Source organism: Equus asinus, chromosome 7 (assembly GCF_041296235.1).
Source record: "Equus asinus isolate D_3611 breed Donkey chromosome 7, EquAss-T2T_v2, whole genome shotgun sequence".
NCBI lineage: Eukaryota > Metazoa > Chordata > Mammalia > Perissodactyla > Equidae > Equus > Equus asinus.
In genome coordinates, this window is record NC_091796.1 from 73,829,627 (window position 1) to 73,857,425 (window position 27,799).

Consider the following 27,799-nt stretch of genomic DNA (forward strand, 5'->3'; position numbering starts at 1 on the left):
AGTGGTGGGTAGAACCACGAGCGGCCCTTTGGTCCCCAAGTCCATCCTGATGTTCACACTTCCCCTCACTCCTGACAGGCCTTCAGTCCTCTTGGCCCCAGACCCAGCCTTGCTGCCAGTGTCCCCACCACTAGAGACCCTAGTTCCAAAATGTCATTCATCCCGCAGCAAATCATGTTTGTTGTTGCTCCATCGTGAACCCATCTAGTGAAGGCCCAGTGCTGCTCAGTTGCATGACTCTCATTTCATTCCCTTCGGAGACATACTGACATTTTGCAAATGTGCATGCTTTGCAAGGAAAGCTGCAGAACTCATGTTATACTATAACCTGACGCCATGTTACCCATGACCTTTTTTGTGTAACTGACTATGAGTCCTTTGGTTGGAGAGAATGGACTGTCACTTGCTATTTTTTGTTTCAGGTAAATCCATTTCTGAGGGCCACTCATGGCATGTTCCTGACAGTCCATCCTGTCCCAAGCATCACTACAAACAAATGGGAGGTGATAGGAATGTACACCCCACCCCCTCCGATTCCAGCACTCCTTACAAACCAGCCTATGTAAGTCTTCACCCCACTGGGAGTATATAACCCAAGTGTGTCAGTCATAATCAGAAGTTTTCAAGAGAGAGAGATTTTGGTGTATATTGCATGTGCTCACTCCTCGGTCACATTTTGAGTTGGTTTTCCCACAGTGACAATATCTTTGCCGAGCTGTCCCTACTTCATTAGAACCCTGGCAAAACTGACTAGAGTTAAAGATAGGTTTGGGGCCAAAAACCATCTTTGTGTGTATTGACATGATGTGACAGTGGTTACTACTGGTGAGTCAGTCATCCGTGCAAACGGTGGAGAAGTGAAGTGCTGGCTTTCCTGAGCTGCTCCTGAGCTCCCTAAACCTTTGTTCTGTTTACCTTTCGACCACACATCCTATTCAGAAAATTCTGACTTCATCTTCAGAATGATTTGACAGTGTGCTGTGGGAGATGTGTGTTTGATTCCTAGCCCTACTGTAAACTGGTCTGGGGCCATAGAAACTTCGCCTTGCCTCTGTAAGCCTTCTTCAGCTGAGGAACCTACCTCACATAATTGTTGTTAGGACTTAATGGGTATAAAGAAGGCCCTCAGAAGTGGTGATCGTCATTATTATTATCACTGCTGTATACGGCGTGTTGTTGTTGTTTGTAACAGTGACTCTTCCTTCTTAGTTACGTTTTCCTCAGGCAACATGAGTCCTTGGCATACTCTGACTATGCAGCTGTTGGGGGGCAGCCAACCTAGGATTAAATGTTGGCCACAGATCATTCTCAGTACAGAGAATTAGTGACGAGCAAGTTGAAATTACAATGTCTCAAGCATTTTTAGTGTCATCTTTTAGAAAAACCAGAAGCAGTGTAAGCATCATGGATTACTCCTCAAAGTGCACTATGTGTCTAGGAGTGACTATTGCCAGATAATTAGAGAAGATTCTGCCTGTTCATGGTCAGACCCGAGTCATTTGATAATAGGTTGTCCATGCCCAATTCAGACTCTCTTCCTCTCGCTCAGCAAGCAGTTGTCATCTTTAATCTGTCCCTCTGTGATCTGGAATAAGACTTGACAATATGGGTGGGCGGACCCCAGCACGCCACCTTTGCCATACCTCCAGGGTCGTGTGGTTTGGCCTCCTCAGTGACTATGCTTGTGTCCCTCACCTGGCTGGTTTCAAAAGCTCAACCCTTTTTTTTGTGTCTGAAACCAGGCATGTCACCACAGATCCAAAGCGTTTTTTATTTTTTTCATTCCACACAAATAGGCCATATGGACACACTCCAAAGACAGCATGGCTTTTCTAGAAACGATACATTTATTTTTAGAAGGGCCTGAGATAATAGCCCAATCAGCTCAGCGATAACAGAAGAGTCAATATGTGCAGTGAAAGATAAACACTTGGTACGAATGACCCTGGGAGGTGGATTCGTCCTCTGTGTTTCCGATTCCTAGTGATAATGCCACCAGCGCCACGGAGTGACTGGGGGGGATGACTAAAATTTTGTAAAACACAAATGTGCAAATTGGAAGGAGCTAACACAATAACAGTCTAGTAAGCCCAACAACTGTTTTTAACTCTTTACACGGTTGTTTGAGGAGCATTGGGAAGCCTGCAAATTCAGTCAGGCCGTTTTATTCCCAATATTGACGCCCCCCTGCTTTCCCCTCCCTGGGCTTCTGCTGAGGTGTTATTTCTGTTAACTCTGCTTGCTTATAATGCAACCAATACACTAAGGCCCCCCTGTGTCATGAGCAAGTTACTCCTCGAAAGAAAGGGCCCCGTGTCTTCATTCTGACCTGTTAATATGAACCAACATACTCTGCAGACAGCCTTTAAAATTTCTAGATGGTAACGTAAAAATTGGCTCATTCTAGGTAAAGCTGCTCTTATCTCCAGGCACTGATGGTGACAAAGAAGGCCCACAAGCCTTGAATGGCAGCCCGCAGCAGGAAGACGAGGGACTGGGACTGGCTGGTCGACCCGGGCAGCAGTCAGGTAGGCTTAAAATTAGGCAGTTGGGGAGGGAGCTGGAGTCTGGTACTGGGGGTGATTAGGCATTTACTGTAAGTCATTGCTGGAGGGGACACTAATTAGGGATTGACCCAGACTGCTGCACTGACCCTACGGCAGCCAGTGTGATCTCAGAATCAGCTGACTTGTGTTTATAAACAGATTCTGAGGCTGTTTACTTTCAAAACTTTCACTTTTAAATCCTGTTGACAAAATGAGCCTCATATGCTGAAGTATGTGTTTTAATGACTTCACTTGTATATAAGTATCAGACATGAGGATGGTGATCAAAAAGTTGTGTCATGTGTCTCCCCATTAGGCCAGTTCCATGATTATAAAAGTAGTTACTCAGCTGAGTCTAAAGTCAAGCTAATCATTCATAGACCAAAGGAGAAAGCGCCCTGATAACAGCAGGAACTGAAAGGCTGAACTGGGACCACAGCACATGCTGGCAACATGCTGGGTCTCCTACCCTGCCCCACATCATTCCAGCCGTCGTGGGAGTGGAGTGGCACGGGCCTTGAACCAGAGCAGGGGAGATGAGCTATTCCACAGCCCAGGGAAGATGATAACGCCCACACCCTGAGCCTCTCGCAAGGGGCATCGCCTACAGGGCTTATCAGCCTGACACTGAACCAGCTGGAGGCAGAGAAGTCTGTTTGCATTGTCGCTTCTTTTTATTGGTGGCTTTTGATTCCAGGTGCTTTTGACCGATGGGAGCTGATTCAAGCACAAGAACTTCACAATAAACTCAGAATAAAACAAAACTTGCAGCAGCTTAACTCTGATATCAGTAACATCTCCATTTGTCTGAAAAAAACTGAAGCAGAGCTAGAAACATTAAAGATGGCAAAGCCTCCCAAGGATATGCAGGAAATGGAGCCCAGAGTGAAGAAACTGAAGGTGAGCTGGAGGCGTGGAGGGCAAGAGGAATTCAGAACGTGCATACAAATCAAGTGGGTCACATCTGTTAGTGGTGTTGGTGGCAACTTTGCAGACTGTGTGTGGTAGAGGTCAGTCTCTTCCATTTCACTTCTGTCACTGGCAAGGACCCAGATTCAGATTTTTGTTATCCTACAGAAGACTACCTACAAATGATCCCAAAGCCCAGAGCAGCACTGGGGAGTTGTGGCTCAGATCCCCAGCACTGGAAAGACCTGGCTCCTGAGGCACCTCTGGACTCTTATGAGGGTGTTAGTGGCCACTGTCAGGCAGCTTGAAACCACCTTTCCAAACTGTGTGCCACAATCTCAGCCAAGACTGGTGCTGGAGTGTTGGGGGTGGGGAGGACCAGGTCACCCAGTGATGAACTCGGTGGTCTGATCTGGTCACCCCCTACACAGTAAGGAATTGTCACCCACACAATCAGCCCTTGCCCCACTGGAATGGTCCAGGGAGCAGGGGAGGGGCAGTTTGAGCCCTGCACTTTGGGGGTGCCCTAAGCATGAGCCTGAACTCCCGAGAGGACCCAGGGCAGGGGTTTCGGAGTATCCAGGCTCTCTTCATCTTTCTATTGTCATTTTACTGTGTGCACTCATATATAAGGAGTTACCATTCATCTTAAGGAGTAACACTTCTGTGATGTCTAGGGGCAAATGCCAGATAACTACCTATACTTTATCTAGAAGGCTTTAATCTGGTCCAGAAATGTTATTAAGCCAACCAGAGGTCAGAAGGGTCTATTCATGCCTCCGGTTAAGGTGGCCAGCCAGGAGACAGGCCTTTGCTCTCAGGCCTGGTTGGCCGGCTGGCCAAGTTTACTGACCTTGTAAGGCAGGCAGCTCCCTCACTTGATGCTTCTCAGCCAGTCACAGGCGACGTTGCTCTTGTTTCTGTGGCCACAGCTCGGAGAAGTGTCTGGAAGATCCATTTCCCCCCGAGGTTCAAAATGAACCCCACATCTCTGTTTTCAGAATGCCTAACCCAGTCTCTTCCTCTGCGGTAGGAGATATTAAAAGCCTTTGAGACCTACAAGGCTTTAGTGGTGTCTGTCAATGTGAACAGCAAGGAATTTCTGCAAACCGAGAGCACCGAATCCAAAGAGCTCCAGGGGAGAGTCGGCCAGCTGAGGCTGCAGTGGGACGCGGCACAGGGCGCGGTGGAGAGCTGGAGAGACAGCTTACGGCAGTCGCTCATGCAGTGCCAGGTACGCCGCCGCAGCTGGTGCCCGAGGCCCAGGCCCACGTGGGTGGGAGAAGCAGATATTTTTATCATCCTCAGGCTGCTTTGGCACAGCCAAATATGGCTTGTGTTAGGAAATGTGGGCTCTACCATTTGTCTCCAAAGAGGCCCGCCTGCTGTCTCAGAGCCCTGACGGTCGCCCAGGCCCACTCCTAGTATAAGGGTTCCAGCAAACATTCCAGTAGGTCAGAGACGCCACCCCAACCGTACTCCATCTCGGTCCTTTTGCCAGGGAGGCTGTACAGCAGAGTGATTAAGAGACGTGGCCCTGGAACAAAGAGCACTTTAACCCAGCTCTACAGCTTAGCTGTGTGACCTGGGCAAATCATTGAACCTTCCAGACCTCAGTTTCTTCATGGGAAAAGTGGGAATCATTTGAGTGCCTACCTGCCTCACAGGGTTCTTTGTAGGACTACGTGCGTGTGATCTCAGGCCAGCACCTGACACAGAATAAATGCCCAGCACACGTGAGCTCCACACCACTGTCTGCCTCTGAGCCCAGCTGCGAGGCCACATGCAGCCCTGTCCCCAGGCCACAGTCTGTCCTGTTGGGCTGTCTCCCGAACCATTGAATCAGACAGATTTGTCGAGTAATTTGCGTGGTCTCCCTGTGAAATATCGGTGGGGCCTTCTGAAGCCCCACCTTTCTGCCAGCACTTTTCCCTTGGCTAAATTCAGCATGCCTCCTGGGGCTGTGCCAAATGCGCTCTCCTTCCCCTTTCCCTGTTTTTGGGGCCCTGGCATTTAGTTTAAATCTGGCCCTTTTATTCACTGGGTAAGACTAGAAGAGCAAGTGGCTATGATGGACTAGAAATAGCAAGCTCCTTCCCAGCACACCTTCCTTCATAGTTCGGAGAAAGGGCAATGCTGTGATGTGTGTTGTTTTTTAAGGACTTCCACCAGTTGAGTCAAAATCTGCTACTGTGGTTAGCGAGTGCCGAAAGCCAGAGGCAGAAGGCTCATGTCACTGATCCAAAGGCAGACCCCCAGGCTGTCCTGGAGTGTCAGGAACAACTGATGGTAAGTTTCCTCCTAAGGAGTTCTGCACTACCGCTGGCCCCTGCCAGGAAGTCAGTACTCAGGTAGCCTCACCTGGTGTTTCTGGGAACAACAATGCCAGTGTGCTGTTCTGCCCTCCTGTTCCAGTTGGTGTCTACTGAGCATCCCTTTGTAGTTTTGAAGCAGAATGATTTCCAGGGATGAAGAGCCATGGCCAAGAGCAGAAAGTCCTCAAGGCTCCCAGGAATTCGAGACAAAAGTGTTTAGCAGTATCCGGAGAAACTTATGTCCATTTGAAATGTTTTTTCCCTTTGAATGCGGCTCAGTTGGAGGAAAATACGGTGCTCATTGCTCCATGGCCATGATGAGTTGTATGAGTTTTCCATATCCACTATGGAACAGTCTAACTTCTTGGAGGGTAGTTGGTTTTCCCTATATTTCACTAGGAAGCCAAGATGAGGCCTATATCTTCTCACATCAACTCAAGATGACATATTTATCCATAAATTTGTATGTGGCTCGATTTTAAGTATTTTAAATTTAAAGTGCTGGTCGTTGTTCTTAAAACATATGTTTGTATGCTAAAATCTTTGTAAAGCCCCACTCTCTGGAGCAGCACTGTTCAGTAGACCTTTCTGCATTGATGGAAATGTTCTGTGTCTGTGCTGTCCATATAGCTGCTGGCTGCAGGTAGCTACTGAGCACTGAAATGTGGCTATTGTAACTGAAACGGAGCTTTTTCTTTTAATTTATTTAAACAGCCAGTGTTGTCTGGTGGCTACTGTATTGGACAATGAGCAGGATAACCACCCTCGACAATACGAGCAGATTCACCAGATACCTCTGTATTTCTGAATAGTATGCTCAGGCTGCTGTTCCAGTTTATCCACTTTAGATCTGCCCTGACTTTGATGTCCTGCCATGGTGGGTGAGGGCCTGGTCTCTCACACCACCCCCCTCACTTTTCCTCTAACTCCTCCAGCATCACAGCGGTCTCCAGAATGAGAAGGAATAAAAAATAGGAGTAGGGTGTCACCAAGTTGCTCCCTAAATGACGTTAGGCTTAAGGACAGAGACAGGCAGATACAAGAAGTAGAAGGTTCTGAAGTGGAATGCCACCCATCATTCATCCTGGGACCTTCCTGGTGCTGAGAAAGCCTCATGCGGCCACACTAGCTTCCCTTTGGGTAAGCAACTGTTTCACACACTTTTTTATTTTTAGCAACTAGAAAAGGAGCTAGTGGAACGTCAACCTCAAGTAAACTCCTTACAAGAGATCTCGAACAGCCTTCTTATTAAGGGGCATGGAGAAGACTATATTGAGGCTGAAGAGAAGGTGCATGTTATTGAGAAGAAACTCAAACAGTTACTCGAGCAAGTGTCCCAAGACTTAATGTCCTTGCAGGGACACCAGGTGAGTCCACTTGTGGCGTTTAACTATAAAGATGTCACATTCGATGCAAACAGGAAAGCAGAGGGAGGCCGTGAGCAAGTGGAGTGGTCTGAGTGGAGCCTCGAGTCATGCCCCCTCTGGCTGCGTGGCCTCAAAAAGTCACATAAGCTCTTTGAAGCTGTCTGTCCTTTGTAGAAGGGCGATAACAAGAGTACCTATTAGCATGGCTGGGCTATGAAAAACAAGTCTGATCCCTCTAGCATTTCTGCCTTGCCTTCATGCCCAACAGACTCCAGCCTTCACTCTCCTCACGTGACAGTTTCAAGTCCTTTTCATTGTCCTGGTCACTGTCTTCTGACCACCCTCTCATCTGTCTACTTTTTTCTCTTTAAAATGTGATCCAACTCAGAACAAAGGGAATACTCAAACCGTGGCCTCACCAGACTTCGGGCAGGCCTGTCCCCTTCATTCTAGAGTATGTAGTTCCTCCTGTGCAGCCAAGACTATAGTGTCTTGATGGCCACGTGATCACGTCGACACTTGCTGTGAGCTCACTGTCAACTGAAACTGTCTCTCTTTCTTGCTGCTGCTAAACTCATCTCCCCCAGTGTGTGCTCTGGGTTTCCATGCAAATGGTTGGCCTTGTGGTGTTTACATTCCCTTTTGTCTGAAAAAAGTCCCTGTTAAAGTGGGTGGGGGGTGGGAGTGGTGAGAGCAGAGGAAGAGCCCCCTCTTCAGGAAAGATTTGAGCTGGGGGGCAGTGGTGAGCAGTGCAAAGGAGAGTCTGCGGGAAGCACATTTTGGGGCCTTGAGACTGTTTAGAAGCTTCTGTTTCCCTGAACTGAACACTTGGCATGTGGATTCCAGAACCCAGACTCGTCTCTGCCTGGCTTGGACGAGGCAGACTCTGGAGACCAGCCTCCAGCAGCGTCCGTGCCAGCTCCCCAAGCAAAGGTGAGAGCCCCTTTCTCCTGTGAGAACCACACTGGTTATTTTTAAGTTACTGAGATGACAGGAACTTGGGACTCCGAGGCCTCACTCAACATTTCACGATAGCACAGATCTGCTTCAGCCTCTGCTGGGCAGAAGGGAGCTTTACTCCAAAGATTAAAAAATTGCAGTACCCTTTTTAAAGACCTAACTCAAAAGCTGTCTTCTAGTCCCTGCTCTTCACTGGGATTCTAGTAGGTTGTGAAAGCTGAGAGCCCTTCTAGCGGTGTTGAAGGGGCTTCCTGATCTCTCCATTAACAACAGGTCAACAACCTGGAACACGAAAATCTCGATCATTTAACAAACCCAATCATTTCTCCTCCTAGAGTGTAATCGCAAATGTATTACCCTAGGCTCAAAAGCTGGTCAGGAAGCCGACCTAAGGAAGGTGTGTGATTTAAGAATGAAGCATGTTTTATCAGGGACAGGACTAAACTATCTTCAGCTCATTAACTGGATTATTTTTATCCAGCAGTTCGGAGCAGAGAGAACTACAAAAGTCAAGAACAAGACAGACAGCAGGTAACGGGGCTCTGCAGTCACAGCAATGAGTTGTTGTCCCGTCCTGTTCGTGTCTGTAGCGCCCCCCCCCCCCCCCCCCCCCCAGTTCCACACTCCCACCACACCAGTCTTGCCAATGCCACCATCAAGGTCTTTGTAGAAACCTGATTTTCTCATTTTCTTTCATCTGGAAAGGGCTGGGCTTCTCTTACAAAACAGAACCCCAGCGGTTAGCCCCATTTTAATCTCAGGTCCTGGATGTCTTACGTAAGCAGGGGGTCGGGTAACATGAGCGGGTTTTGCTTCTGGAACCTCCTGATCAGCTCTCCACCGCCTCTCTTGACAGGGTGCCCCGTGGCTCGCGGCCTCAGCGCTCCTTCCTCTGCCGCGTGCTCAGGGCGGCGCTGCCCCTGCAGCTGCTGCTCCTGCTCCTCCTGCTCCTGGCCTGCCTGCTGCCCTCCTCCGAGGAGGACTACAGCTGCACACAGGCCAACAACTTTGCGAGGTCCTTCTACCCCATGCTGAGGTACACCAACGGGCCACCCCCCACCTAGAGGGCTCAGCCGGCCTGCAGCGCCCCACCACCAGCCTGTTTACTCAGGCGCCCAACTCACGGCCGCAGACCAGCCTGTGAGTGACTCTGAGCGTTGGCACAGTCCAGGGACCTGCTGTGGACACCTCCTTCTGGACTTGGCCAGAGAGGGCTCTCTCGGGACCCAGGGCAGGGAACCTGGGCAGCAGCTGCCCCGGGCAGTTTGGCAATGCTAATTGATTGGTTTCAGGATCTCTGGAAACTGCAATTTCCTGAAGAGCCAAGCACTTTGTGAATTCTGATTTATTTGTAAAACAACATTTTTAAACTGTAGCTAATATGGTCAATGAACAGTAGTGTTCACCACATAATATATATTCTAGAAATAAGCAAGCAGATTCCGCCTTAGCAATGGTTCAGAAATTCCCATGCACCCTTGGCTGATTGATTGGAACAATCATATTTAAAATGTTCAGAGTTAATTTTACTCCAGTCAGCTAGCCATCTTGACCTACAAGTTATAAACCAAAACTTTCTGTTCAGTACTTAGGTCTGCTCTTTTATATTGCTTTAAATTTTTAAAGAAATTATATTGCATGGATGTGGTTATTTGTGCATATTTTTTAACAATGCTGAATCTGTATGAATAATGTAAACATTGATTTTTTTAAAAAATCAGATTTTAGCTTGAGCTTTTGACTAATGTACAGTAAATGCCAAACTACAGACTTTGTAGGGACCTTTTTGTAAGTTAATTTTATAAGACTTTTCACATTTAAAGTGATGCTTCGGGTTTTGTTTAACTGCTGGGCCATGGGGGGTTGGTACAGAAACTTGAAGCTGTTTGTGGTATGTACAACTTAGATGTTTCTCATTAAAACAAAACAAAAAAATAGCCATACTTTTGTTGTTCTGGATTATATTAAAAAGCAGTCAAATGGTATTTGTAATTTGCCATAGAACAAAAATTATTTTTAAAGTATCGGGGGGGGTTCTTGGTTTTAATTCTAAGCTATGCTTTATATTCTGCTTATTTAACTTTGTACACAGTCACGCGATCTAGAAATCTACAGCCTGTACATGTGGAAACTGCCCAGTGTGTGACCTTCTAGTGCTGTAAGGAGCAATGTGGGCAGCATGGCGTGGAAGCTGGACACAAGGGAAAGGATCATTTCACCCAGATTTTTCTATTCCCAGCTCTCTCCAGAGCGAATTAACAGATAATGTGTAACAAATGTTACAGGCAAAGCCACCTGCTTTCCACACAATTCCCACTGTCTGTGTCCCACCTAAACAGAGAGGGTGATTAGATGCTACTGAACTAGTCCCTTGGTCAACTGCTCCTGACCCGCATCTCTTGACACTTGGGAGACACCACTGACTTCACAGCAATCTCAGTCCCCTCTCTCCTTCTATGCAAAGCACAAACCTTGGGGGAAGCCAAGGAAATTGTCTCCACACTGTTGGAGGTGATGTGGAGAGAAAGGTACTTTTTACCACAAAGCTTCAAAGTGTTTTAACTCTTTAAAATAATTCATCTTTTTTCATGGATTACAATAATCCCAGAGGGAAATTTAAGCGAAAATGGTATCCAGACTTTTTGTTTAAGCCACAGAGTTGGTTAGAAGGGTGTCTGCTCCAGTTTCACAAAAGGCAAAGGTAGGTTCTCTCCCTTCCAGTCCAAAGGAGTAACATCCTAGAGACCATTTCTGCCCTTAAGAGGGACTCAGGGACAAGTCAGAGTTGTGGTGAAGGGAAAGTGTTGATTGCATTTTAAAGTGTAATTATGAATGTCAATCCTCAGGATAAAGGCCCTTGAGTCTTGAGTGTGTACTCTAGGCTTCTCCCCACTTCCCTTGCCCCCAGGAGTCCTTCCATCACTCACAGCTCAGGGTATTCCCAAATGCATGTTATGAGATAGTGTTTTACACCTTCAGGAGGTTTTGCATCTTTCATTCCCCTTGTGCAAGGGAAATTTTCAAATGACTCTTGGCATTAAGATAGCTTAGGTATGAATGAATGACTTCTCTCCCCATCCCTAGGAGGGTATAATACTAATTGACTCAGATGGGGTACTTAGAGAAAATCTACCCAAATAATTGATGCACTGATACCAGGACTTGTATATTGGTGGATTGCATTGTCCTTGAGCACACAGTGCCTGTGGTCATAAACCACAAGTGTGAGATTAGCTGACTCTAGATTAAATTGCTGCTAATGTTTAGAGTCTTCCACAACTTTAAGTCAGAGATTTTTAACTCTCTGGAAATTGTATGCAAGCATTTGCATTTATGTACCTTTTTCCAGGAAGAGTGTCCATGGTTTTCATCAAATTCTTAAAGGCAAACCTAAAATATAATAGAATTCAGAATAGAAGGGGAACACTGACTACTTAGCCTGATTACTGAAAGTTCTTTTACTCAACTCCCAACAAATTCATTTTTAACACCAAAATTACAAAAACACTTTATTTAGCTTATGTCACATTAAACTTCTTTTTGCAACAGTTCCACAGACATTAAAAGACACGGCAAAGGAAAAGTAGTACCTGGAGGAATGGAAAGCAGATCTCACAATTTGCTTTCCCACAACAGCAAACATTCATTTGTAAAAAGGCCCAAATTTAAAAGCCTGCTTAATGGTACAAGGCATTCATCTAAAAAAATGACACATGATAGCCAGCCAGCAGGCACTGAGGTACACCAGACCACTGAAGTTCTCTGACCAACAGTCACAGCATTTAGACACCCAACACAGAAAAGCAAATGCAGTAGCATAGCTTATGCAATCAACGGGAGCTGGTCTGGGCTGGTATCGTCAAACCTCTGCCCTTCCTGTAAAGGAAACCCACCATCACGTAACAGTGACCAGCCCCACAAGTGAAGAGGACCCTTGGAATTCAAAAAGAAAGGATCCTTGACTCCAAAGCAACAAAAAGAGTTATAAGTGGATCGTACATGGCCGAGACAGGGCACATCTTAGAGCTGCCCACTGGAGCCAAGGTTCCAGCAACTCTGAGAGCTGTACAGAATAAATGGCAAGTGTTTCACACTACAGTATACCAGAGTCCACAGGGAAGCATCAGTGCCTAAAAGTTGTGAGCATTTTACACGGGTAAATTTCCAAGGAGCGTACTGCACGGCACTGCCTCTGGGGAAGCAACAGTAGAAAGGAGGTGACAGCAATACTACCCACCAGCTATGAGCCCAGGACGGGAAGGCAGGAATAAAATAATTCATCCTATTTTTTCCATCTGTTATTGCCGCTGTTCTGTGAAGGTTCATGCAGATGCCATCTAAGCTGAGAAGGAAGGAGCTACAGGTAGCGTAGGGCGACCATAACCATCTCCGTCACGCAGAGATTCGGCTCCAGCAGCAGACTGACAGAAGCAAGTCCTGCGGCAGGAACAGTGCTGGCTACATAGGCAGAAGTCTTGAATTCTGGTCCAAGCTTTGCCGTAAGTAGTTTTATGACCTTGAGTGGTCAGTTTGCCCCTCTGGGCTTTAATGTACACATGTTAAAAGATGGGACTAAACTTCTCTGTCTACAGGGGTGTTCTGGAGCTTGAGAGGGGGAGAGTGCCACAGCGGGCCCCGGCTAGACCACAGCAGCCATACGTGTCAGATTACATTTGATGAATGGATTCTGTGGTCTAAAAAATATTCTTTTGTTTTTTTTAACTAAACTGCATGATTACCTCTAGCCCTGGACTTGGACTACCAGTGTCTGTCACTTACTCCCTGAGAAAGCTGGGACGAGTTGCTTATTCTGATTTCCACAGCCAGAAAAACAGGCTGACAGTAATTATTATGAGGATTAAATGTGAATATATGAGGCACTGAGAACCATGGCTGGCATGTAGTAAGTGTTCCACAATATTATTTTTAGGTACTAAACAATGTATTTTTATCATTTCCTTCACATAACCTTTATTGGTTTTTTTAAGATTTTTAGCAGCTTAAAGAAATGTGTCAAATCTTATTAAATAAAAATGTTTTGTTTCAAAATAGACCTAGAAACTGAAGGTTCACCTTGAATTTGAAAAGGTGTCAATATATGCAAGCCCCTTAGCAGATTTAAATAACAAACTCTCTGTTTTCACATGCTAGTAAATTCTAGAATTGCTTCAACTTAGTTTATATATATATGAATATACAACGTAGCTCTGCCAAGAATTGGTAACTGATTATTTTTTTTTCCTGAAATCTAAAATAATTGCCCTTCCAGCTGAGTTAGCAGGCGGAGTAGCCAGATAAAAACGCTTTTGTTGATTTTGCCTTGTTTTTCTTTCATTACAGTTAAGACCCTCCAGGTTTGTTATTAGGCTGAGAACTTAATCTTCTGTTTCCACCTCAATTTTTCCAGAAAAATCCAGAATTATTTTAGGGTTAAATCTTCTGTAGTTAGTCCTGGTGGACAGTGGGCATGTGACAGACCTGAGGCCAGACGGCGGGGCACGTGAGGGCAGGGGGAGGTGCCGTTAGAATGACGTGTGGAAACGCCCTGTGCTGCCTCCCACACGTCGCCCTCACAGGTCCTTCTAGGAACTGACAGTTGTCTCCCAAGAACCTGAGGGAACACTCTGTTCTCGTGTTCTCTGTATTAAGAATATTCCATGTTAATTTTTTAATTAAAATTTGTCTATATGACCCCATATTAGACACTCACGTGTTTGGAATTAAGCCCAAATCTCACTCCTCTCCCACAAACAGATTTCTCTTATCAAATGATCACTTACAAATCAAAATGTAGGAAAGGAGGCTGAGGCAAAGCTGAGGATCGCGTTCCATAATACATGCAATGCAGTTGGGTAGGTTTTTCTTTTTTCAATACTCAGTTTAATTTCTGTTTAGAGTTGTCAGGTCCTATTCCCCCTAGTTAATTCCTTTTCAAAACTGAACTTGAAAACACTGAAATCTTGCCTAGCTACAGGAGAATTTAAAGTTGCCCATGGACCACTTTGGGGGGTGGATACCCTCCCAAAAGAAGACATTTAAAAGAAAGCACTATTAAAGAGAAACGGCTAATCTTTAAAATGGACATTGAGGGTTTAAGGAAAACACATAAAAATGGCAGCCTGACTTTGCACACTGGTGTCATCCTTGGAGGACATGGTTGGAGCAGGGGGGCAGAGAGATTCAAAACACTTCACCTGAAAGGGGGAAAGTACCTAAGAATATTCAAAACAAGAGAAGACCTTTAAACTATAAACCATGTTGTCTCAACTACTCCTTGGCCCAGACCCCAGTCTAAGAAACAGCCCTGCACCAAAGAGGCCTCTGGGGTTGACCTAATTAACCTGCATCCCCAAGCACACAGGCAGGTAAGACCTGAGTCAGGAAGAAATTACCAAAAGGGTAACATCCTCCTCATGGGCTAAATTCACAAGCAGTAACACAAGCAGCCTCAAGAAGCAGGCAGGAAAATCTGTGAAAAAGGAGTAATGGGCACTAGTGTTTTCATAAGAGCACACACAGGATTTGGCACAAAAGGGTGCCTGGACGCCTGCATCCAATCTGGTGCCTACTTTGGGCATCAAAATCCAAAATCGAGTTTAGTGAACCTAAACTTCACTCTACTACATACTAATGTGGCAGTGGCTTGGACCTCATTCTGGGTTTTTTTGTTCTTTGTTTTTTCTCAACCTAGTAGTCTTCTTAATAAATACAATTAATAGAATTTCATCAGCAAATAATTGTTGAAGGCTGCCTTCTCTGCCTCCCACTTCCCACTCTCTAGCCTCGCATTCCTTCTGTTTGTCGTGGGGGATTCTAAGCTGGCCCGAAAGAAAGAAAATTGACCTTCTGGATAACACGGTTCCCCGATGCCTATAAAATCAAGCTCATGTTTTCTGTACTGAATCTCACCAAGGCTGAAACACTGAGTCACTAAGAATAATTTCAAACCACCTCAGAACACAGACAATGGTGTGTTCTCTAGGTTTATGTCCAAGTGTTTCTGAAACAGCTTTGTTCAACTTTTAGTAACACTGCACCAATATCAAAATTAAGAATTATACAAGGTCTCACTAGCAGAAACCAAGCTTTATCTCATTGAATGTAATCTTCCTAATGACTTAGTAGATACAGAATGCGCTAACCAAAGTAAACCTATTTTCAAACAGAAAATGTGTTTTAATCGCCTATTACAAGGTAATTTTTTAAAACATTATCACAAAAATGGAACATGATTATTTAGTTGCTCATTTCCAAAAGATAGATGTAACTCATTTTATGCAATCACTATGTTCCTGAAAATTTGTACAAAAATTTCAATTTTTAAAAAGTTAAAATTGTAATTTCAGAGGTGCTTTATCATCATTTCCTATTTATGTTCCATCTGGAATAAGAATCTCCTACTAAGTTTCTATCTCACCCAACCCACCACATAAATATTCTGATAAGAAAATATTTTAAAAGACCTCTAGGGTATAAAGAATTCTTTCTTACTATAAATAATTACCCTCAATATTTCTCTTTTTTAAGTAGAATTCACAAACCAGGTCTTGTTCGAGTGATGTGCTCATCAAATCTACACAGTTTAGCCCTGAACCTGACCCGCTGGCACGTGTATAGCCCTTCACCCTTCCAGGGAACAGTGTGCCTTGCACACACACAGCCTGAAGTGTCCCTGTCTCCTCTGGATGGCTGATGTGGCAGTTGTGGCTGCCCCAGGGAAGTGTTGTGGCTGTGACCTCCGTCCCACAGGAAACAGCCCCATTCCCATAAACACTGGACATTTCTCAAGCACGCGCCAGGCCCCTTGGGACAACAGAGTTCTAAGGTGGGGGGGGGGGGGGCAGGAGAGTTAAATCACACTCCTCCATGACCATGATCATACACGCCACCCCCTGCCCCCCAAATAATTCGCAGGCTCTGTGGATGCAAATTGAGTGATGGATCTGTGTGAAGATGGCAGCAAGGTCTTGGGGGAAGAACATGGCTTGCACCCTAGCTTGACCACTGGCTCCCTAGATCACATTCCCTCTGGCCTTCAACAGAGTAATAGCAATACGTGACTTCAGTCCTCACAGGCCCTCGAGGTAGGTATGTGAAACTAGTTAATTGATTGTCATCACAGTTTGCAATCCTACAATCGAGTGGTCCAGAAGAGAGCATACAAAGTTCCAATCTAAGGACAGCTCGGGTTGCACACCAAAGGTTAGTCCACTTCCTGTCAGGGTACCACATTCTCTCCCCTTCCTATTTTATAGCCCTTCCAAGTCAGATTTCCACCACTCATTCCACAACCTTTAAGATGTCTCCCAAAGGGATGGAAGGGAGATGGAAAGTAAGAATGGGACCACATTGAGATCCCATAAGGCTGAGCAAGACGTAAACTCTGCATTCAAATGTACCCCCTAATAACAAGCAAAACTATGGTTTTCTCACCCTGACGCCCGGGAAGTGGGGAGGTTGGGGAAAGGATGGTACAAGACAAGCTTGCCATGAGCAAATGAGGGACCACACAGTAGAAAGACGATGAAGCCCGCCCACTCCCGATGGGGCTCACGATTTGTGCTGGAGTTCATGCTTCAGCCTCTGACCTCTGCGGCCTGTCCTCTCAGAGCTGGGCTTCACTGGGACTGCGGGTTCTGGGAGCCGTCTTTGCTCTCACTCTCCTCTGCTAGGCTGCACTCCGATCCTCTGACTGAGGACTTGAACCCGTGAAGCGTGTGGGCATTCAGCATCTCCAGCAGCAGGTCGTAGACTGGGACCACATTTTTGCACTTCATGTTGAGCAGGTGTTCCATGCCCTTGTTACTATGGGGACAGAAAGGCGCTGAGATTCCTCCTGTGAGGCCGCCATAGGAACTCTGAAATCTCCCCAACTTTCCCCATCAGAGGAGTCCGTCCCCTCCCCAGCACGTCCCCCAGCCCTTCGTCCTATGGTTCTTGCATCTGGCTCCTTCCACAATCTGCACTTAAGGACAAGGACAGTGTCCTGTGGACCTGAGTGTCCCACTGCCCACCCACAATGGCCTGATAGCACCTGGCTCTCTGCAGTCGATTCTCATTGTTCACAGTAGCTATGTTCTACACAGTCACCAGAAACCCTGAATTAGTGGATACCGACCCACCGCTCCTGGGGGAAAGAGGGTTAGGTTCTGGAAAGCCTCTGGTCTCGACATTTTCCTCAGCTGATTAACACATAACGTTGTTTTATCTGTGCTTTTGTGTAAAGACACTTTATTTAACATAAATTGTTGATTCATTCACATTGGACTCAGGGCCTACAGCACTACCGTTCGTGCCTGAACAAGCTTCTCTAACACGCATCTTTTCCCCACAGGCACCTCGCAGCCTTCCTGCGTGGAGGAGCACTGGACAGCACTCCAGCACTGTGCCTGGGGACCGTTTTCAGACAGTGAAATTTCCAACAAAACAAAAATGCAAAAACATGGCACTTCAGAGACCACGTAAAGGACATCTGTTTACAGTAAGAGCTGAAACAAGAGGGCGAGTGTCACCTTGTTTGACCCCAGCTGGGAATGTAAGCGTGGGCGACTCAAATATTTTAGCACTCTGTGCACATCCTCAAATGACCGCAAAAAAGCCTTGAGTATTGGTTTTTGGTTACAAATAAATTTTAGCAAATAGGTAAATTTGCAAATATGGACCCTGCGAATAATAAGGATTGACTGTGTCTGTTCTGCAAATGGTTGTGTGAATAATCATTGAAGAGGAAACGGAGGCAGAGGTCGTTTTCATTTCCTCCCCTTGTTAAAATCCTTCAGGTGTATGTTGTCCTTCCGCACAGCCCCAAGACTGTCCTCCTCCTCAAGTGAGCAATTACCTTCCATCCATGGCTTCCTTCTTCCAGCCCCAGGGCAGGGCTCCCCTCATCCTGGGTGCCACCAAGCACTGAGCACCATTGTGGACACGTCCCCCTTCATCAGCACATCCATTTACACTTCCTGAGTACACTCCCCGCAGCCCTGCCCTCCTAAACCTGTTGGGCTCACCCATTCCCTCAGGTCTCATTCATTCTTAATATCCTGATGCTATTGCAAGAAAAGAATAACTTTTGGGGAAAGCTGTGTGTAGTTCCCCAAATCACCAGCCTCACAAGTTGATCTAGAGAGGGTGGGTTTAGCCTCTTCAAGGAAATGACCTCAGGGCCCCAGCTGAAGGTGGTGCAAGGAGGGGTGGCAGTTCACTTTAGGGGAGAAATTGCCCATTTTACAATTCCATAAACAAGCTAAAATCTGCAGCAACTAGAAAACAGATAAGGGATGCCATCGATATCCAATAAGGTGCCACGTGACATCCATTTGGTGCCCCCATGTGCCCATCTTGGTTACAGGTGTGTGCACTGATGAAGCCCCCCATTCTCTTTCAGAGGTTCATTTTTCTCTAAAGGTGACAATTCGACCTTATCTGTCTCAAACTTGCAAACCTTTTCCCCAAAGCTCTTCACCCTCGTCTGAGCATGTCCCCCACCCCCCCCCCCCACACACACACACTGGGTGGTGCGGCCCCACAGGAATGGTACCTGGCGTGCCTGACGTGAGAAAGGAGCATCAGGAGGTTGGCCAGGCGCATGGACTGCTGCTGGGGGGGGATGCCGCTCCTGGAGATCACCCAGACCAGAGCGTCGGTCACAGCATTCAGGATGTGAGTCAGCTTCCGGCTGCTCTCGGCCTCCTGAGGGGCTGCAGCTACAGGGTACATACCTGGACAAAGAAGAGAAGCCACGAGTCTACATGTGTGGGACAATCTTAAAAGCAGGGCTTCACCTGCCCATGGTGTCCTTCCCAACCCCACCCCTCCCAAGAGCCAGCCCCATCGCTGAGCTGGAAGAGAAAGCGTAGCTGAATGTGGGCAGACTAAATGGCCTCTCAAAGTGCCAACTGGCCCAGAATTGTGGGCTTGCCATAGCAGTAAATGTATCTAGTTGCCTGAAATGATTACATGATGTCTCAGCTACAGCAACAAATACACATCTAGAGATGGTGAGAAAGTGAGATGAATTCTACTCTTCACTTCTAGGAGGGCTGCTCATCTAAGGGGAATTTAATACACATAACCTAATGACATTGCCATGCAGCCTCTCCCCTGCCCACCCCCTCATGTGTGCCATGTGCAGACAGTCAGCGTAGGCCCACTGCCACCTCTGTCCAGGCCCTCAGCATCCCACCTCTGGTGGCACCTGCTGAGGCAGGTAGACCACCACTTTGGAGTCAGACAGACCTACTTGATATCCAGCATCTCTAGCTCTCAGATTCCAGACCAGGTACCCAGCTCCTCCAGCCTGCACTCCTCATTGAGCTGAGCTGACAGGCACACGTCTCCTGAGGTCCTCACAACCCGCCATGAGGTGGGTTGCTTCCCCCATCCTGCCCTGCCCTGTGCTTAATTCCCCTCTGACTCTAGGCTCTGAGATACTGTGGCCCCCAATGGTTGCAAAACAACAGCTCAGGTAAATCTCCTTGCCCCCATCCCCCATCACCAACCCCGATTCCTTGATTCCTGGAAGCAGGGAAATAATTAGCTTCTCTTCCAGGCTTTTGATTGCAAAATAAGAATAAATAGCAAATATGTGAAATCAACAGAGGAGCTGCCAACTTTTGACTCTAATGAGAATGAAGAATGGCTGGCACTCCATCATCCACAGAATTTGTTTTGGCAATTTTTGTTCTCTATTTTTATTGGCATTTTCAGTTCAACTAAGTTCAACAGTTCAATTAAGGCAAGGGTCAGATTAAACCACAATTATGCAAGTGTGGTGCTTTGCCACGTCCCTGGGGGCACGACCCTCCATGAGGTCTGATGAAGCAGATTTAAAATATTCATCTTTTACAATAGCCTAGAACTGCCTCTAACACACCTGCTCGCCTCACTCTCCACAGTGACTCTTCCTGAATCCCCTGAATCATCGTCCTCAAACCTCCCACTGAACCCCCAGCTGATGACCTGCCCTCCTACGACAGAGGCAACAAGCCCTCACCCTGGACCCAATGTGCCCGCTTTGAGTGGCCAAAATGCAGATCTGCGCATGTGGCTCTCTTTAATGACTTCCCAGCTCTCGGGGCAGAGTCCAAACCACCTGGCGCAGCTCTCAACAGTACCAGGCCACTCTCTGTTCTTTCATCCTCAGTTCCCGCCACACCCCACCTTGAACTCTACTGTCAATTCCTTGAACAGGAGATGCACTGAACACGCTGCCCTTTCTGCTTAGGAACTCACTCTCACACTCCTTCTCCCTCTCCTCCTTTCCACCCTCCCTTCCCTTGCTTGTCTATATCCATTCCTCCTTTAGATCCCAGCCTGGTTATGAACTTCCTTCTGGAAGCTTCCCTGACCTCCCTACCATCCCACCTTAAGTCTGGTTTGAGTTCTCCTTTGAAGCTCTAACAGTGCCCTGTGCGCCCCCAGCAGAGGGCACCATGTTGTCCCACATCCTGGATGTCCTCGTACATGCCTCATGGACACCCCCAGAGAAACTGGACATAAGTGCTTTGAGAGCACAGACCCTGCCTGTTTGTCGTTCTATCCATATCACCTAGTACAATGACCAGCATGGAGTAAATATTCACAAATGGAAGAATTAGACTGAATTCACAGAGGTTCAGATTTTTGCATTTTTTTAGCCAATCACACCATCATAAGTGAAATGATAAATATGCACATTAGTGCATATTTTAGGTACACACAGAAAATTATCAGTCAAATGAAAGTATGGAGAAAATTATTTTACTCTTACTTTCCCTAAAATCCCAACTGCATTAACAAGCGCCTTCTTTTAACTACCCTTTAGTCTGTTCTGCTACACGACACATGCTCCATGGATTTCCACTGCTGTAAACAAATCTTATGTCTTTGGATTCTAAAAGGAGTCAAAATTGTATCCTTGTACATGTGTCAGTTCAAAATGACAAAGATTGAAAATATAAAAATAAATCCTCAGTTAGTATACAAATGTTCATGGTAACATTACTTATAACAGCCTAGAAGTAGAAACAAACCAAATTCCCATCAACTAAGAAATAAAATGTGGTATAGCCACACAATGGAATATTATTCAGCCATAAAAAGGAATGAAGTACTGATTCATGCTACAACATGGATGGACCTTGAAAACATTACGCTAAGTGAGAGAACCCAAGCACAAAGGACCACATTTTGTATGATTCCATTTATACGAACTGTCAAGAACAGGCAAATCTATCCAGAGAGAAAGTGGATTAGTGGTTGCCTAGGAGTGAGGGTGGGACAGACTGGGGAGTGATCGCTAAGGAGTTCAGGGCTTCTTTTGGGGTGATGAAAATGTTCTAAAATTGGTTGCATAAGTCTATGAATATACTAAAAGCCACTGGATTGCATACTTTAAATGGGTGAATTGTTTGGTATATGAATTACATCACAATAAGGCTGTCATTAAAACCTGATAAAATAAATCCTCATAACCAAAATTACAGTAACATAAAAGCCCCTGGGGGTGTCCCTCTGTCTGATCGAGGCCCCCCTCAGATAATGTGTGTTGGCTGGTGGGTCACCCTCTTCATAAATGAATAGTCACTGCCAAGGGCAAGGGTCTTCTATAGGCTATGGGGGCAGCCAGCTCCAGCAGGACCATCATCGTCAATCATTGACAAGGTGCTTGTGGATGGCAGTCACTGCAGTTTTGGAAAGGCATATGCTATATTAATTTTATATATGCCAAAAGATTTTATATGCAAAAAGATGAACCTACATAACATCATCCTGGGAATGAAGCGGGCTGAAGAACATCAGGAGGAACAGGAGGCTGCCTGCCTCTCCCTTCAGTCAGCAGTGCCGCGCCTGCACTTGAGCATCCACGCGCTCTCTGCTCACCGAACATGTTGTACAGGGTAATTGCTAAGTGGCAGGCTCTGAGAGGGGGCAAGCGACAAGACCGAAAGCCCCCACCCGCAGGTCCCTCATTGCCAAGACATAGGAAACAACAAAAATTGAGTCCCTCCAACTCCAAAAGTAAAAACATCGATTAGGATTCATTTTAGAATCAAATTAAATTACTTTCCATGAAACTAAAGAAATACAGTAAAAAAAGCAAGATCTTGGCACCATGCCCCACAGATACCAAAGAAAATAAAATAAAATCAAGGACATAATCTTCTCTCCTCTTTATTGCCTGGGAACAGCTGTGTGTTCCTCTGACTAGCCCACCTGATGACATTCCATGAGGACATGGGGGAGATGGCAATCCCCCCAAGATTTGCCACATCCTAAGCGTTCAAAGGATGAAGACACAAGCTTTCCTTGACTGAAGTCAAATAAATCAGAAGATCTCAAATGTAATAAAAATCCCAGAATACTAACCAAAGGAAAATGTTCTGGCTTTTGGGAGGTGTAGTGGTGTGTGTCTGTTTGCCTGTTTGCTTTGAGGAAGGGGAGCTCTAGCTGCGACCGTCTCCTTTGTCACCACCTCCTATCCCAGCAACAGGAGAACCGACCGGTGTTCAAAAGGTGCCTTTGATGTGAAACCAGCAGGCTGATGTCCACAGTGCTTTGCACCCACATTCTTGATGAGCAGGAAAGGACCTGTCTGCCTCTTCAGCCTCCTTCTGTGCCTTTGCCTCCTCCACTCACCCCTTCATGGGAAAAATCCCCATAAACTCACAGGGAACCGGGGCCTGGAAGTGACGGCTTGATAATTTTCTTAATGTAAAATATGATCACTGGGTTCTAACTCTCCATTTCTTTCATTTAATGAAAAATTTCATCCTTTTTAAATCTTAAAATCATTTAGATAAATAGACCTATTCCTAATTTTAAATATTTTTAAAGACTAATTATTTGCAGATTGATTCTGCTCTATTTCCTAGAATCTGTAGCCTCTAATTCTATCCAAGGAAAGACTTATCTAGTCTTCAGGTGTCTGGGTGACAAGATGGCTGGTCCCACCACTCTTACCTTAGATATGTCATTATGTTAACTACCACACTTGCATAACACCTTTGACTTTCTAACAAACATTGCAACAGGTTGTTAAAGGCAACATTTTCTGTTGTCTCTGAGTTTCAGGAGCCACGTGGAAGGCTGAGTATAATACAGTAATTCCAGGTACCCCCACATCCCATCTATGTTTGGCAGAGGAGGGTTTGCTGAGAGAGAAGCTAGAATGGTGGCATCCTTTTCCCATCTCTCCCCATAGAGAGGAAGATGCACTTCTCAAGCCCAGCAAGGCTCAGACCCCTGATCAACTGTTTGAGTGTACATCCCTATTCCAGACCCAAAGCACTGTATCTAGTTCATTTTGACATTTTTAGTATTTAGAAGTCATTGACACATACCAGGAACTCAATAAATATTTACTGAATTGAAATTTAATTGGATAATAAGGTTAATTTTCATTCCATACTATATCCATTCTTAGAAGAGATAAATAACCCAGAAGTATGCAGCTATTTAAAACATAACTACTTACACTAGAAACTAATATAATACAGTATGTCAATTATACCTCAATTGAAAAAGAAAGAAAACAAACATCTCATTAAAAATGGGCTATTTCAACAGATACTTCACCAAAGAAGATATACAGATCACAAACAACCATATGAAAAAATAGCCATCATTAGTCATTAGGAAAATGCCAAATAAACCACGATAATATACCATTACACACCTGTTAGCATGACTGAGAATCCTGCCTCCTGGGAAACTCCTCAGTCCCAGGCAAATCTGAATGGTTGGTCACCCTAAATTACATCTAACTAAAATTTTATAAAATGCAGACTAATCTATAGTGACAGGAATTACATCAGCAGTTGCCTGGGACTGGAGGGGGGAGGGAATGAGGGAGAGAGGAATTACGAAGGGGCACAAGGAAACTTTTGAGTGTGATGGATATGTTAATTATCTTGATCGCGGTGATACTTTCAGAGGCATATATAAATGCCCAAAGGCATAAAATTGTGTGCTTTAAACATGTGCAGTTTATTGTATGTTAATTATACCTCCTAGTTCTGCTAAAAATAAAAACACTGTCTTGGCTGTAAACACACACACACACACATACACACACATACACACACACAACTACTGACAAATCCTGACCCGGCCACCTAGCATGCTGATACCAGTGCGGACCTGATTGAGTGACATAATCCCAATTTGAGCTTGTCATATATGCAGGGAAACAGGAGGCCAACTTATACAGAAGACCATCTCCAGAGAGCCCAATGCTTACCTAACACGACAAGGCAAGCTAGCAGCAGCCAAGTAGCAGCCCTTGGAGACTCTGCTGTTCTAATATGGGACAGAGAGTATCCACAGTCTTTTGACTTTAAGAAACGTACTCCATTTCTCCTCTCCTGACCCTCATCCTTCCCGGCCTCCACCTAGTACTGGATTCAGTTCCCTGCTTGGCTGTGTCTTTTCCACTCAGGCTGCAGTCTTTGCTCTCATCTTTTTTGTTTTGTTTTATTTTCTGTTTTTCCCTCCCTCTCTCCCAACCCCCATCCATCCCCTGGCAACTACGGATCTGTTGTATAGATTAGCTTGTATTTTCTGAAATCTTATATAAACGAGGTCTTACAGTATGTATGCCTTTGTGTCTGTCTTCTTTCAGTTCCATTATTTTGATATTCATAATGCTGCATGTATCTGTCAGTAGTCCAATCCTTTTTAATGCTTAGTAGCATTCTACTGCATGGATATACCACAGTTTGCTCATCCTTTCACCTAGTGGTGGGCATTGGGGTTGTTACTAGTTTTTGGCTATTACAAATACAGTTGCTATGAACATTTGTGTACAAGTTTTTGCATGAGCATATGCTTCCATCTCTCTTCAGTAAATACTACAGAGTGGAATGACTGGGTTACCTGGTAGGTACACGCTTAACTTTTTAAGAAAAGGCTGAACAGGTTTTCAAAGTGGTTGTACCAATTTACATTCCCACCAGCAGAGTATGAGAGTTCGCATTATTCCACATCCTCACAAACACTTGATATGTTCAGTGTTTTTAATTTCAGTCATCCTATTGGGTATGTAGTAGTTCCTTATTCTGATTTTAATTTGCATTTCTCTAATCAATAATTTTAGCATCATTTCATGTAATTTTTTGACATCAGTACATCTTCTTTGATGAAGTGTCTGTTCAAACATTTGGCTATTTTTTAAGTGGACTGTTTTTCTTATTACTATTGAGTTGAAGCAGTTCTTTACACATTTAGATATAAGTCCTTGGTTGAATACATGTTTTGCAAAGCTTTTCTCCTGGTCTGTGGCTTATCTTTTCATTTTCACAAGAGCACCTTTCGAAAAGCAAAAGGTTTTAATTATAATGAAACCCAATTTATGAATTTTTTAAAAGTTTGCATTATTTGAGTCCTATTAGAGAAATCTTTGCCAAACCCAATGTGAACAAGATTTTTTCCTACATTTTAATGGTTTTATAATTTTAGTCTTTACATTTAGGTCTATGATCCATTTTGAGTTAATTTTTGTAATATAGAATGAGATCTGCTCAAGGTTCAGTTTTTGCCTGTATCTATCCATTATCAATTCTTTCATTCTTTCCCCATTACCTTGACATCTTTGTTGAAAATCAATTGTTGATTAGGTCTATTTCTGAACTCTCTATTCTGTTCCATTGATCTATTTGTTGATCTTGATGTCAACACATATTGTTTTGATTACTGTGGCTTTATAATAAATTGTGAAGTCCGGTAGTATAAGTCCTCCAACTTAGTTCTTTTTCAAAGTTGTTTTGGCTATTGTAGGTCCATTGCATTTTCATATGAATTTACAAATCTGTTTGTCAATTTCTACCAAAAAAGCCTGCTGAGCTTTTTGTTGAGATCACATTGAATCTATAGATTATTTGGGGAGGACTGACTTCTTAACAATACTGAACCCTCTAAGTCATTAACATAACACATCTGTCCATTTATTTAGGATTACTTTAATTTTTCCAGCAATGCTTTGAGATTTCAGTAGGTAGTCTCATATCTTTTATCAAATTTATCCCAAAGTTTTCATAATTTTTCATGCTATTATAAATGGTATGGACTTTTAATTTCAATCACCAATTGTTCATCACTACTATAAAGAAATAAAATTGATTTTTATATATTATCTTTATATCCTATAACCTTACCAAACTCAGCTTCTTGTAGATTCCTTGGGATTTTTTACATGTTATCATGTTTTCAAATAAAGAATTTCACTTCTACCTTTCCAATCTGGATGCCTTTTATCTCTTCTCTTGCCTTACTGCACTGGCTAGAACTTCTAGTAAAATCTTGAATAGAATTAATGAGAGTGGACATACTTACCTTGTTCCTGATCATGATTAAGTATAATACTAAGTATAAAACCTAATGTAGGTTTTTCATAAATGCCCTTTATTAGGTTGAGGAAGTTTCCTTCTATTCATAGTTTGTTGAGAGTTTTTTTTAGCGGGAATGGGTATTAGATATTGTCACATGTTTTCTCTGCATCTATTGAGATAATTGTATGGTTTTTTCATTATTATTCTGTTAATACAGTGAATTATGTTGATTGATTCTCAAATGTTAAAGAAATCTTATATTCCTGGGGAAATTCCACAAGTTCATAATATACTATTGGATTCTGTTCGCTAAAATTTTTTAGAGATGCAAAAATTCTATAAAAAATGTTAGCATCCATGTGCATGAGAGATACTGGCCTGTTGTCTTCTTTTCTTCCAATATGTTGGTCTGGGTTTCCTATCAGAGTTATGTTGGCCTCATAGAATGAGTTGGAAAGTATTCCCTGCTCCTCAATTTTCTGCAAGAATGTGTGTAAACTTGGTATTATTTATTCCTTAAATGTTCAGTAGAATTCTACCAGAAAAGTCATCTGGGCCTGGAGTTTTCTTTGTGGGAAAGTTTTTAACTACAAATTCAATTTCTTTAATAGATATACGGCTATTCAAGATTTTTACATTTCTTCTTGATGTGTCTTTCAGTAATTTGTGTCCTTCAAGGAATTTGTCCATTTCATCTATGTATTGAAATGTATTGACATAAAGTTGTTCATACTATTACCTCATTATTCTTTTTAATATCCGCAGAATAGCAGTGTCACCTCTCTCACTCGTGATATTGTGTCTTCTTTCCTTTATCCCAATCAGTCTACTTAGAGGTTTATCAATTTTATTGATCTTCTCAAATTAATTTGAAACCTTTCCTGTATTCTAATAAGGCCTTAAGTGCTATAAATTTCCCTCAAACTATTACTTTAGCTGCAACCCACAAATTTTACTATGTTGTACTCTCATTTTAAGTGAGTTCAAAATATTGTCTAATTTTACTTTGTTTTTTCTGTGATACATAGGTTATTTAGATGTATGTTATTTGGTTTCCAAACGTTTTGAATTTTCCAAGATCTTTTTTTTTTGAGGAAGATTAGCCCTGAGCTAACATCTGCTGCCAATCCTCCTCTTTTTGCTGAGGAAGACTGGCCCTGAGCTAACATTCTCACCCATCTTCCTCTATTTCATATGTGGGACACCTGCTACAGCACAGCTTGCCAAGTGGTGCAACGTCCGCACCCCAGGATTCGAACCAGCGAACCCCGGGCCACTGAAGCAGAACATGTGCACTTAACCACTGCGCCACCAGGCCGGCCCCTCCAAGATCTTTTTATTATTGGTTTCTAATTTAGTTTCACTGTGTCAAAGAAAATACTTTGTATAACTTAAAT

General features: G+C 44.3%; 2 protein-coding genes across 13 annotated transcripts in view; one reads left to right on the plus strand and one right to left on the minus strand.

The window, feature by feature from the left end:
* Positions 1–10,034, plus strand: part of SYNE2 (spectrin repeat containing nuclear envelope protein 2) — a 298,118-nt gene extending 288,084 nt beyond the window's left edge. For 9 of the 11 annotated variants that reach the window (XM_070513755.1, XM_070513754.1, XM_070513760.1 and 6 more), the window contains 9 exons: positions 423–562; positions 2,408–2,528; positions 3,244–3,446; positions 4,489–4,689; positions 5,616–5,744; positions 6,946–7,137; positions 7,984–8,070; positions 8,579–8,628; positions 8,954–10,034. In XM_070513755.1, coding sequence (XP_070369856.1) covers positions 423–562; positions 2,408–2,528; positions 3,244–3,446; positions 4,489–4,689; positions 5,616–5,744; positions 6,946–7,137; positions 7,984–8,070; positions 8,579–8,628; positions 8,954–9,161 — 1,331 coding nt within the window. In that variant the 3' untranslated portion in view covers positions 9,162–10,034. The remainder of the gene's footprint in view (positions 1–422; positions 563–2,407; positions 2,529–3,243; positions 3,447–4,488; positions 4,690–5,615; positions 5,745–6,945; positions 7,138–7,983; positions 8,071–8,578; positions 8,629–8,953) is intronic. The other 2 variants (XM_070513759.1, XM_014853703.3) reach the window with 1 other exon arrangement.
* Positions 10,035–14,348: 4,314 nt separating this feature from the next.
* Positions 14,349–27,799, minus strand: part of ESR2 (estrogen receptor 2) — a 66,771-nt gene continuing 53,320 nt past the window's right edge. For both annotated transcript variants that reach the window (XM_044773724.2, XM_070513763.1), the window contains 2 exons: positions 18,635–18,815; positions 14,349–16,902 (listed from right to left, as the gene is read on the minus strand). In XM_044773724.2, the coding sequence (XP_044629659.1) occupies positions 16,716–16,902; positions 18,635–18,815 (368 nt within the window). In that variant the 3' untranslated portion in view covers positions 14,349–16,715. The remainder of the gene's footprint in view (positions 16,903–18,634; positions 18,816–27,799) is intronic.